The following is a 13018-nucleotide window of genomic DNA, read 5'->3' on the forward strand; positions in this document are numbered from 1 at the left end:
CGAGGGAGATTATGGAGCAGCCACTGATCGTATCGAGGGGGATTGTGGAGCAGCAAGTAAGCGTATCGAGGGAGATTATGGAGCAGCAACTACCGGTAAGCGTATCGAGGGAGATTATGGAGCAGCTACTGAGCGTATCGAGGGAGATTATGGAGCAGCAACTGAGCGTATCGAGGGAGATTATTGAGCAGCAACTGAGCGTATCGTGTGAGATTATGGAGCAGCAGCTGAGCGCATCAGGGGGATTGTGGAGCAGCTACTGAGCGTATCGAGGGAGATTATGGAGCAGCTACTGAGCGTATCGAGGGAGATTATGGAGCAGCAACTGAGCGTATCGAGGGAGATTATTGAGCAGCAACTGAGCGTATCGTGTGAGATTATGGAGCAGCAGCTGAGCGCATCAGGGGGATTGTGGAGCAGCTACTGAGCGTATCGAGGGAGATTATGGAGCAGCAACTAAGCGTATCGAAGGAGATTATGGAGCAGCAACTGAGCGTATCGAGGGAGATTATGGAGCAGCAACAGAGCGCATCAGGGGGATTATGGAGCAGCTACTGAGCGTATCGAGGGAGATTATGGAGCAGCCACTGATCGTATCGAGGGAGATTATGGAGCAGCCACTGATCGTATCGAGGGAGATTATGGAGCAGCCACTGATCGTATCGAGGGGGATTGTGGAGCAGCCACTGATCATATCGAGGGAGATTATGGAGCAGCCACTGATCGTATCGAGGGGGATTGTGGAGCAGCAAGTAAGCGTATCGAGGGAGATTATGGAGCAGCAACTACCGGTAAGCGTATCGAGGGAGATTATGGAGCAGCTACTGAGCGTATCGAGGGAGATTATGGAGCAGCAACTGAGCGTATCGAGGGAGATTATTGAGCAGCAACTGAGCGTATCGTGTGAGATTATGGAGCAGCAGCTGAGCGCATCAGGGGGATTGTGGAGCAGCTACTGAGCGTATCGAGGGAGATTATGGAGCAGCTACTGAGCGTATCGAGGGAGATTATGGAGCAGCAACTGAGCGTATCGAGGGAGATTATTGAGCAGCAACTGAGCGTATCGTGTGAGATTATGGAGCAGCAGCTGAGCGCATCAGGGGGATTGTGGAGCAGCTACTGAGCGTATCGAGGGAGATTATGGAGCAGCAACTAAGCGTATCGAAGGAGATTATGGAGCAGCAACTGAGCGTATCGAGGGAGGTTATGGAGCAGCCACTGAGCGCATCAGGGGGATTATGGAGCAGCTACTGAGCGTATCGAGGGAGATTATGGAGCAGCAACTAAGCGTATCGAAGGAGATTATGGAGCAGCAACTGAGCGTATCGAGGGAGATTATGGAGCAGCCACTGAGCGCATCAGGGGGATTATGGAGCAGCTACTGAGCGTATCGAGGGAGATTATGGAGCAGCTACTGAGCGTATCGAGGGAGATTATGGAGCAGCTACTGAGCGTATCGAGGGAGATTATGGAGCAGCCACTGAGCGTATCGAGGGAGATTATGGAGCAGCCACGGAGCGTATCGAGGGAGATTATGGAGCAGCTACTGAGCGTATCGAGGGAGATTATGGAGCAGCCACTGAGCGTATCAAGGGAGATTATGGAGCAGCTACTGAGCTTATCGAGGGAGAGTATGAAGTAGCTTCAAGGCGTATCGAGGGAGATTATGGAGCAGCTACTGAGCGTATCGAGGGAGATTATGGAGCAGCTACTGAGCGTATCGAGGGAGATTGTGGAGCAGCTACTGAGCGTATCGAGGGAGATTATGGAGCAGCTACTGAGCGTATCGAGGGAGATTATGGAGCAGCCACTGAGCGTATCGAGGGAGATTATGGAGCAGCTACTGAGCGTATCGAGGGAGGTTATGGAGCAGCCACTGTGCGTATCGAGGGAGGTTATGGAGCAGCCACTGAGCTTATCGAGGGAGTGTATGAAGCAGCTTCTAAGCGTATCGAGGGAGATTATGGAGCAGCTACTGAGCGTATCGAGGGAGATTATAGAGCAGCCACTGAGCGTATCGAGGGAGATTATGGAGCAGCTACTGAGCGTATCGAGGGAGATTATGGAGCAGCTACTGAGCGTATCGAGGGAGATTATGGAGCAGCCACTGAGCGTATCGAGGGAGGTTATGGAGCAGCCACTGAGCGTATCGAGGGAGATTGTGGAGTAGCCACTGAGCGTATCAGGAGGATTATGGAGCAGCCACTGAGCGTATCAGGGGGATTGTGGAGCAGTTACTGAGCGTATCGAGGGAGATAATCGAGCAGCCACTAATAGGATGTGAAAAATAACAATCAAATCATCTCAGGGGTTCCTCTGTTTTTATCTTTGCTACTGCTAGTTTCCTGGACGATAGTCAAATCTGAGTGAAGTGTAATCCCGCGAAAGGGTCGGGGATTTATTTATCTTAAGCCATATATCACAATACTCGTTAGCAAGGCACTGCAGCAACATTGTCCTATTGGAGAGGTACCCTCACAGAAGTCAGCTAATCCAGTCATGAAATTCAATGAGAATTACTTACCATTGAGTTTTCGTTAATAGAACTGATGTCATTAATATACATATTGAGGGAGACATCTGTCGCTGTTCCGAGCGCTGCAATGGAAATATAATTTACACTTAGGTCTCTATTCGTAACCCATCGGATGAAGGACATTTAAAACAGATAATCATAGAAAAAATGCCTTGTTGTAATGAGGATCGACGGCAAGTTCCTGAACATCTTTTTAGTAACCCCGGCCCCAAAACTTGCGGTCATCGTGACGGTGGTAGCCCCTCTTAAATAGTTTTCATAAAGTCTCTTATCATGTATCTCTTATCTAAGGGTATAACGAAACCAACCCGAGATATAATACTCTTTTACACATTAAGGTCGATCTGTACCCATGCTTGGCGCAAAACTGCCCAACTTCAACTCGTGATAATTGATGACAATTATTCAAAAAAGTAATTCTGGTACGGTGCCTTACGTACGAAGCATCTAAGCGAACAGTGTGACATAACTGGATCGTATTTCTGGATTACCCCGAAAAAAATGACTTTTTGGGAAGGTCAAAAATCACCTTGATCAATTTTATGTCAACATGCTATGTCGCATTGAAGCATACTCTGTTGGAAAGGACGCAGCCATTCCTAGCGCATGTCCATGTAACCGCCGATTATTTAAAATAAGTCTAATTATGTAGAACAAAATATATCTTCTACTCCTCATAATTTCTCTATTTCGGAAATTTCGCGGAAATCTACTCGAAAAACCCAAAATCCGCGGTTATATGGACAAGCTCCAGTTGGTTAACAGCACATTTCCATTTGAAATTTTTTTATAAAAGTGGAGAAAAACTGCTTTAAATTATGAAACGTTATCATTCACATCGGTTGTTTACTATTCGGCACGAGCCCACTAGAGTGCGTTTCGAAATATGGGCGCAAATCAGCGGACCATTGAAAACCATTGCTGTCACAGTTCAGGGGAGCGTTGTGGTTACGCATCAATAAAAGTTCCTCGAGCGCTGACTCTGCTGAATCTGCTAAAACCCCTTGACTAAGATCGACCTTAAGAGGTCAGTCTTTGTTGACTTGGTATACCACCCACTATAAATATTGGAAAATATACCAATATAGACCCTATATTAAGCCCGATTGGTCTGAAAGTCATGTACATTTCCATAAGGTCAATCAAAAGATTAATAACCACCTGTTAGTAATGACCACCATTGGAAATGTACAACTCTAGGAGCCAATGGAACATAGAATTGGGCTGTGTTACCGGTGTGACAGCGGATATAGTCCCCCTGGAGTCATAGTCCGGTAGCATTGTATTTGACCAATTAAGCAGCATGATCTATTGTACCGCTAACCCTAACCAAAACATTTAGCAATGCGGGCTATTGTTATACGGACTATCAGCCCTAGGACTACTATCCCCGCCACACTGGTCCATCATGTTTTCTGTACAAACTTGGGACTGACCTCTTAATGTGTAAAAGACAATATATCAATAGCAACGAAATTAAGAACTCCTTCAGTGAACACCTTGTCAAAAGTTACCGATTTGTCCTCAGAAGATTACAATAATATGAGTTGCAATTGACACGGATGCGAGCAAGTACACGCGTCATAGTTGGCGAGACACGTGTCAGGGACTGCCTGAATAGTTCAATATTTCACACTGATGCGGGCGAATACGGGGGCGGGCTTCATAATTGGCGAGATGCGTGTCTGGTAACATATCAGTAGGGAAGTCAACATCAGAAATTTATCACTGATCCTTTCACGAAAACGGATAGAAATGTGCACCGAATTCATCCTCTTGCTACAGAGTTTTATCGGTATACGCATGAGGATCCTAATCAAGTTGCTGTTGAGACAAGACCACAATTGATTTTTTAAGCCTTTTAGCAGTTAAATTGTCAATGTTTGACCGCGACGCATCAAAGAATGCGTCAAGTAGTGAAACTGAAATTCGGATATGATATACGGGTTAGTCTTGCGAGTAACTGGTGCGATGGAAATTGGTGATTGACCACGGAAATTTTTTTATAATCGACAAATTAGACAGACTTTGATATTTCCACTGTTTTCAGCCAACTGGCAGAAAAAACTCAAAACACGCCCCCTATTACCCAATTAGCAAAATTCGAAATTAATTTTTTCATCAAATAATTTCTTTATATCTGTAGACTTGCCACAGCAAATATTTTTTCAATACCTCTCCAAATATGTACTTGAGAGTAAAAAACATGCACTCGTCTAATTGATAGGCCTCGACCCTCCACCCTCCAACCTATGAATATTCATTAGTGGTCTTGTCTCTGTTCTCAACCTGCCATAGTTCAATACTCACACTGATGCGGGCGAATACGCGGGTCATAGTCGGTGAGAAGCGTGTCTAGGAATGTCTGAATAGTGTCATTACTTGTAGCTTGGCTGCAATGACAGCAAACATAGAAAGTTGGTGTGAGGGTATTGTGGTGAAATCATAGAATAACCATCACATGATCCGTCACTGCTGGTGGCCGACAGTGGTGGTCAACAGGTCAAAATCTGTTTCTACATTTAAGATAACTCCGCCCCTGAGACACTTGTACAAGTATAAACGCTTGTAGAAGTGACGTTGGAATCTTGTGGGTTTTTTTTCATTCAAAAAGTTTCAACAAGAGTTCAACAGAGTTGATAAATTGAAAATTAGCTGACGTGACTTTCGAAGGTGATGTTACAACCCGGCAAGGACGATTTTTGATACAGCTGTCTTACCTTTGTCGAAACATAACAAGGAATAAGGTAACTAAGTATATCCATCCGTCTCCCATCATGGCGAGCACTTTCTATACCCTCGCAAGTGTACAATGAAACTTGGAAGCGAGCATTTGTAATCAATAGTACTAACAACAAATTTTCATGTTTTGTTTTGAAATTATCGAACTATTAGCTGGCATTAGCCGGAAGCCTTTCATCAGTTCAAGCGTTTTAATGCCTTTGTAAGCGAACTGGTATGTATTTTAAACTATTTTCGCATAGTTTTTCCTCCTCTCGCAAAGCTGCGCTTCATTAAGTTCTTGTTTTGTCATATTTTCCTATCATTATGCAATACACAAATACCTCATTGAACCACTATTTTAAGTGCCTCATAATCAGAGGTGTGTTAATGTATTAAGCTATTAATAAATGTCCGTTCATTGAGTTTATTGACAATGTGTATTATTATGACTTTCTATATTATTTCTAGTTTTGACGCACGAGCTTTATCTTTACTAGAAAAGTTACCCGTGGTATGGCTTAAGCCACAACCACATTAGCAATTTTTCTTCAGCAAGATATGAGACATTTTGGTTCCTGAGTCTCCAACAGATGGCAGGGCGGAAGGTGCAAAGTGACTGCTCTTCAGTGGTCTGTCACTTTGTTCGCTACTGATGACGTCATCAACACGGAACGGTCAACTTCGGCAATTTCCGGCAATTTCCGTGAGTTTTAGATCAGACAAAATTCCTGAATAACGCTAAAAAGTCCACATTCCCGGCAAATGTTTAGACTGAGAATCGATCATTTTGTGAACGGAAAGGTAGTGAAAGGTTAGGTGAAGTTTCAAAGAGACAGTGCGCACGGTTGCCGTGATTTCCTTGGAAGTCTATAGATTTAGTAGTGTAGATGGCCATTAAGATTTCTGAAACTTTCCAATTTTCGGCAAGCAGGTAGATATAAAAGATTAATGCTGTGTGCCATGATGAAATATACATGTAGTATTCTTACTATGCAAAACAGTTGGAGTCGTGAATAACGTGAATGAGTTGCGATTACTTTGTAATCTTTTTGCAAATGTGATGACCAAGATCTCCGTCTCCGTCTTCGATTTGAATTAGACTTTGATTCCATCCTATAGATGTCACAAAGAGACACCCTGGTTACAATGATCCCCTCCTACAGATGTCACAATAAGACACCCTGGTTACAGCGATCCCCTCCTATAGATGTCGCAATGAGACACCCTGGTTACAACGATCCCCTCCTACAGATGTCATAATGAGACACCCTGGTTACAGCGATCCCCTCCTACAGATGTCACAATGAGACCCCTGGTTACAACGATCCCCTCCTACAGATGTCACAATGAGACACCCTGGTTACAACGATCCCCTCCTACAGATGTCACAATGAGACACCCTGGTTACAACGATCCCCTCCTACAGATGTCATAATGAGACACCCTGGTTACAGCGATCCCCTCCTACAGATGTCACAATGAGACACCCTGGTTACAACGATCCCCTCCTACAGATGTCACAATGAGACACCCTGGTTACAACGATCCCCTCCTACAGATGTCACAATGAGACACCCTGGTTACAACGATCCCCTCCTATAGATGTCACAATGAGACACCCTGGTTACAACGATCCCCTCCTACAGATGTCACAATGAGACACCCTGGTTACAACGATCCCCTCCTACAGATGTCACAATGAGACACCCTGGTTACAACGATCCCCTCCTACAGATGTCACAAAGAGACACCCTGGTTACAACGATCCCCTCCTACAGATGTCGCAATGAGACACCCTGGCTACAACGAATCCCTCGGCATAACCGTGATAACGATCACATGACTTGCATCCCAGGGATTCGAAACTACGCAGGTGCCTTTGGTGTGTTTATGGCAACTGGTTCCGTTGTTGTGAAATTTTTCTGTCAAGCCGGAGAAAGCGCGTCCCAAGTCTCGATGAAGTAAGGAGAGGATATAAGAGTTAAGCTACAGGATGGGCCAGAATTATTTTCCCTTGCACAATAGAACTATATGGTGCATCCATCGTGTGAGGGAAAATAATTCTGGTCCCCCCTTTAGAATAAGTTGTGCCCAGATTACTCTTGTTTCAGCCTCTTTGATAAAACAGTACTGGTAAAGAGAGAGGGTACAGCAACCTCCAAATGCCGATTTAACCAAGAAACATTGATCTTTGGTTGTCCCCCATACTAACGTCACAGGCCTAGACGTGTATCAGTCACGTGTATCAGCAGTGTAAATACATGTATAAGCCACCCGAAGCATCTCACAAACCGTCACTGCGATAAACCTTTAGTGACTACATGATATTTCCTAAATTGTCCCATGGGCCAATTTTCAAAAATAAACATGGCCACAGGGGATAATTTGGGTAAATTCCTTCATGCAGGCTTTCTTTTTGACAGTGAGATTGCTCTTGTTTTAACCTCTCTGGATCATGCAGCACTGGTAAAAAGAGATGAAGCCGAGTTAACCCAGAAACAGTGCTCCTATGTAACACCTGTGGTAGTTCCCCACGTTTCAGTGTTTTACAAGCGCGTTTGGCAGCAAGAGAGACCATGACTTTTTGATATCGGCAACCACAGAAAAAAAGTCAACCTTTCTTTCAATGAGAGAAACACTCAGTAACGGAAACAAAAATATCATCGTGAATAATTTTCCTGTATGTGAAAAATGAAAAATGGAGTCTGTTCGTGGCCCCACGCTTTATGCTAATTACGAACGGCGCAAACACCGGAAGATATTTTTGACATCATTCCTGTGGTTCTTCCCTCCACCAAGTACGTAGATGTAAAAATTGCACGCATGATTCAAGTTGTTAAACTGGACCATATACCAGTTCTCAAGATAAAACCTCAACGCCCAGTAAGGATTACGCATGTCATACATCGCATTGATGTACGGTGAGGCCTGAAGCAGATCATACACAGCCAGTGGTGAAATGCATATGACGAAAGCGGCCGAAATCAACATGAGCATCCTTGTCAACTGAACCTCCTTTCCACTCTTGGCTCCATCAGTCATCCCTGTCCGCCTCTTCGCAGCTAGTTTCAGCTCCAAAGCGATTAGAATATTTGACACAAATACAACCGTGAAAGGTAGAATAGTAGCAAAAATCACCTCTAAAGATTTAATCAAAACATCCTTCCAAGTTGACGAATTATAATTTGGGACGAAGAAGTAGCTATTCCAAGCAGCCAGTAGGATGGTTATTGCGATGATGACTTTCTTTGCTTTTGAGGGGTTGCATACTGTTTTCGCCGCTAGGGGGTGCAACACGACATAGGCGCGGTCGACCGTCATGGCTGCAAGGGTCAGCTTCGACGACTTGGAGAATTCAAAGAGGAGGAATATGATGACACTGAAATGAAATCACGATCACGACTATATTGGACGTAAGACGTATAACAGTGTGTCCTTCTTGGAGAGATCCGATACCCAATCAGCACACCGCTGAAATAATGATGCTAGATACATTAGCGCAACCAAGTATGTCTTACGTTTCGACTAACCTGAAATCTACCTGTCGTGTCCTTCTTGAGTCTTACACCCAAACACTATGCTGCAAAAGCGCTGGTAATAGATAGGTTAGCGCTATTCAGTCAGTCTCTTATATCGGCTTACCTGAAGACCATGTCTCTGTGCTCCTTTGAAAGGTCCCACACCAATACCTCGTGCTGCCAGAGTATCGTATGAATTAAGAACACCATCAAATAAACTGTGTCCTCCACTCCTAGCGCCGTCATGTACACACACGTACTTATTCTCCGATTCTCCTCCTTGTTCGTGATAGCAACCAGTAGCATGTTGCCGACCAAACCAAAAGCAATGATCAAAAGTGGAACCCATTTTTGCGAGAAGACCAGAACTTGCGCCATTGTGGCGCAGATAGACCCGGGGCAGTATAATTCATCTTGCTGCGAGTCTGTTTGGTTATCCATCATAACAATCCCGAATAAATCTAAAAGAGAATTTCCAAATCAATGGACCAATTATATCAATAAATATGATTTTAGAAATATTGCCAGAGAACGTCTTTGTTTCCAAAAACACAAACTATCTTAATATAAAGCCCTACCGAGTATTTAATGCAATATTGCGTCGACTTCGTTGACCTTAGTACGCATTAGCCAAATGGCTTCTTTTTAGATTTTTAGTCAGTTTTTTATTTTCTGTCAGAATATTCTATTGATTGAAAGGCTGTTTTTACAAGAGTGTATAGTAGGACGTAACTTTCCGCATCCGCAGCCTAAAAACAAATCTTAATCATCCCGTTTGGTTTACGATAAGAGAAACCGAGTTGGTTTCTCTAAGGTAAATCGTACGGGATATGGATGATCCACTTCAAACTTGGAGCAGACCATGGCCAATTTCAGTAACAATTAAAACTTAGTACCTACATGGATTCGCCGTGGCGATGCTGATGTGTTCACCTCATTGACTTATGAGAAATAAGACCTTTGCGTACTTTACTTGCGTCGCTAATGAAAACGCAGATAACCCGCAGATGTGTCATGAACCCGGTTTTTGTCTCATGTTTACCGCCTGCGGGAACATGATTTCTTTCGTGATTTGTTCCTGTTTTTCACATTATGACATGTGTAATAGGATGCCAGTACCGGAGGGGGTAACCCAAGTAGCCTATTGTCACAATTCAGCTACTTTCCAAAAAGGAAAAAACGAGGTCGACTCGGAGTTGACGTATATAATTTTTTCAGCGTTTTTTACTGGTTATAGTAAATTCAAAGTACAAAGACTTCAGGAAAGTTGAACTATAGCGCTGTCGATGTTTTTGTGGTGTATCTCGGAAGTAAAGGTTTTAGAGCTTTTGGAAACTTTATAAAGAGTTTTTGGGAACTAACATCAAAAAATTAACATCATGTTGGCTAACGTGGTGGCTAACTCTGAACAGCTCAATTTTAACGTTACGTTAGATTAAGTAACATTTTGAGGTTTAACGTGAAATATTAAGATAACATGTTAAGTCATGGGATTTCGAACAACCAGGCCTGCAGAGCTAGAAACGTTGGGGGAAGTACCTAGGTATCGGCCTGATTGGAAACTGACAAGAGATGCAGGCCAGACTTGACACTGCACATTTCAATGTGTCTATACTTGTTCAGTTGGCATTCCTGCACGTGACAAATATAGATGAATTCAGTGGATAACAAACTGCAAAATTCATCGGTACCAAGTTGATATCGGTGTTTGAGAGAAAGCAATCCCCCCACGATTCAAGGCGCCGATGAACATTTTCCTGTTGACCAACCAACCTCGTCACCAGGGTGTATTTACATAGTGATTGACCCCTTTATTTCGTTGCAGCTGCCACGTCTGTTCCATGGATGTAAATTCTACTTCTCGGGAACCATCCACGCACCGACACCGGGATCCATCCACGCACCGACACCGGGATCCATCCACGCACCGACACCGGGATCCATCCACGCACCGACACCGGGATCCATCCACGCACCGACACCGGGAAAAAAAGAACTAGTACAGTAAAGTTGGCAAAGAGTGGTGGCGCCTCTACTGAATCGTGAACCAAATCTTAAAAATGTCAACCCGAATTACGTAAGTCATAACTGTTCCGTATCGCGCCAAATCGGGCTCGTATCTTGCTGATTGTTGTTACTTCGATCAGATTAATGCAAGTATCAATTCGTGTCTTGTACCCCCCCCCCCCTCCTCAAGGGTACGACACCTTATCACCCTATAACGACATCTTAAGGCTCAAGCATCACCCTTTTTTCACCAATGCTACTTTTTCTTTCGTCAAGACATCACCATCAACAATATATCAGTTATCACCGTCATATAAAGTAACCGAACTAATTTTACTGGGTAAGGCTGTATGTTCGACAAGACATCGACACATTAGCATCCTTATTCTTTCCAGCTTCGCCAAATTTTCACTAAAGGAAAAATAAATACTACTCAAGCATCGGCAAAGATTAGTGGTGATAGCTTAACTACCCTTGTGGAGGGGGGGGGGGGTACAAGAAACGAATTGATACTTGCATAAGACGCAGCGTCACTTTCGTGTGCGTACGGCACCGACCACTTGGTTCATGGAATGCGTATCTAGGTTTGAACTGCTTGATCTGCCAGAAGGTAATTAACACAGACTGAACTTTAACTTGTTCACGGAGAGTATTTGTGAGCAGCACCATCGCAGACATCATATTGGATTGAAGTTTGAGATTTACAACATGTACAATAGCATTTTCTAACAATTCATATCCTCAAATCTAAACAGCACTTATTGTATCACACACTGACGATATTTTTTTCCTGCATGTCATTTTGTTTTATTTTATTGCTGCATGGATGTCCAGTCCCAGTCACAATAGCATTCCGCGAAGATGACGTCACTGCAGCTGCTGCCCTCTATTTCCCTATCGCTGAATTACAGGCAATGTCGGACAAACATGCGGTTTCGTAATGGATTCAGGCTTTCTAACTAGGGCAGTTAGATTCAATCTGGCACATGTCCGAGTGTTGGAAATACATTACTACATAATTGTTCTGAATATTTCTCTCTCTGACTCTATGGTATCATTCATGCTAAAAACATTGCAGGGTCAAAGATAATTGACCTTGAAATAAGCTCAAATGCGTAGAAATAAGTGTCGATGTCCGACTGTCACGTGACTAAAACGTCATCAATATCTTATGCAAATGACCTTGTGAGCTATAAATAGTAACTTCGCGGAATGCTATTGACATACCCGTTTCTCCGACCTGCTACAGCTTAAAACAAGTGTTGTGTACATATCGCTGACACACATGAAACATGGTGATCCTTCTGTGAGCAAGGTGCATGTTAGTTGGTTCATAGCTTAAGTCCTGTGTACACTGGACACATTTTAGGATACAAGTGGACACAACACAAGTGGATACACGATGTTTCCAAAAATTTCAATAGTGTACACAGGGTAACAATTTTCTCGACACAAGTTGCCACATTTGTGTCCACTTGTTGCAAATAAATTGAAATGCAATTATTTGGACACATGTTTCCAAATGTATCCTAGTTCTGACCAATCAGAAATCAGCTTCAAGTCAGCTGATCTACCTGTAGATGGGTGTCCTTCTTCTTTATATGCGGTTCTACCTTCGCTAGCAGTTCATCAAATGATGTCTCGTCCATTCTGAGGAATTTTTGTAGGAGGGTTTGTCCCCAATCCTCAGCTCTTTCAGCAGACAATGATAGACCTATGTCTTTCTCTCAATGTTATCCATGGCCATGTCCACAGTCTCTTTTCTTTCAACCTCTGTGCCCTCCTTCTCTCCAAAATCACTGTAAAAATTACCGCTGCAGCTGCCACAACAAATTTTTTTCCTCTTTGTAGGAGCCATTTTTCTTCAGGAAATATGCTTTCCCGCTTATTTTCTGGACACATCTAGCAACATGTATCCAAACATGTATCCAAACTTGTTACCTAGTGTATACAAGGCCTAATTTTTGTGTCTGGTTGTGTCCACTTGTGTTGTGTCCTGTTGTTTCCTGAAATGTTGTCAGTGTACACAGAGCTTAGGCAAAGGTGACCCAATTCTTTATTTAAAGGGGCAGGTTTCAATGCCATCTGTATAGCCAATTGAAAGACATACCCGATTTTCACTGAATACCCTGCATAACACTCTACTACCAGTTTTACCTGTTCAGCCTGAATACACATTTTGAACATAGTCGTTTCGTCAGTACGACCTGTTCAGTCAGCATCTGGCTGCCTG

At 43.5% G+C, this 13018-nt stretch overlaps 1 protein-coding gene across 1 annotated transcript; it reads right to left on the reverse strand.

Moving 5' to 3' along the window:
- Positions 1-6011: 6011 nt before the first annotated feature.
- LOC135501514 (mu-type opioid receptor-like) lies at positions 6012-9763 on the reverse strand. The gene is made up of 3 exons (XM_064793664.1): positions 9679-9763; positions 8903-9239; positions 6012-8639 (listed from the first exon to the last, which is right to left on the reverse strand). Exons 2-3 carry the CDS (start codon positions 9220-9222, stop codon positions 7994-7996), a joined length of 966 nt encoding a protein of 321 aa, XP_064649734.1. The 5' UTR covers positions 9223-9239; positions 9679-9763; the 3' UTR covers positions 6012-7993.
- Positions 9764-13018: the final 3255 nt, after the last annotated feature.

This window comes from Lineus longissimus, chromosome 17 (genome assembly GCF_910592395.1).
Source record: "Lineus longissimus chromosome 17, tnLinLong1.2, whole genome shotgun sequence".
In the NCBI taxonomy this organism is placed as follows: Eukaryota; Metazoa; Nemertea; class Pilidiophora; order Heteronemertea; family Lineidae; genus Lineus; species Lineus longissimus.

What these genes read in the sequence shown, in the direction of transcription:
- LOC135501514 (XM_064793664.1), bottom strand. Translation starts at nt 9,222, where the DNA reads ATGATGGATAACCAAACAGACTCGCAGCAAGATGAATTATACTGCCCC. An exon ending in CACAGAGACATGGTCTTCAG is followed by an intron (nt 8,640 to 8,902) that starts GTAAGCCGATAT and finishes ATTTCATTTCAG; the next exon opens with TGTCATCATATTCCTCCTCT.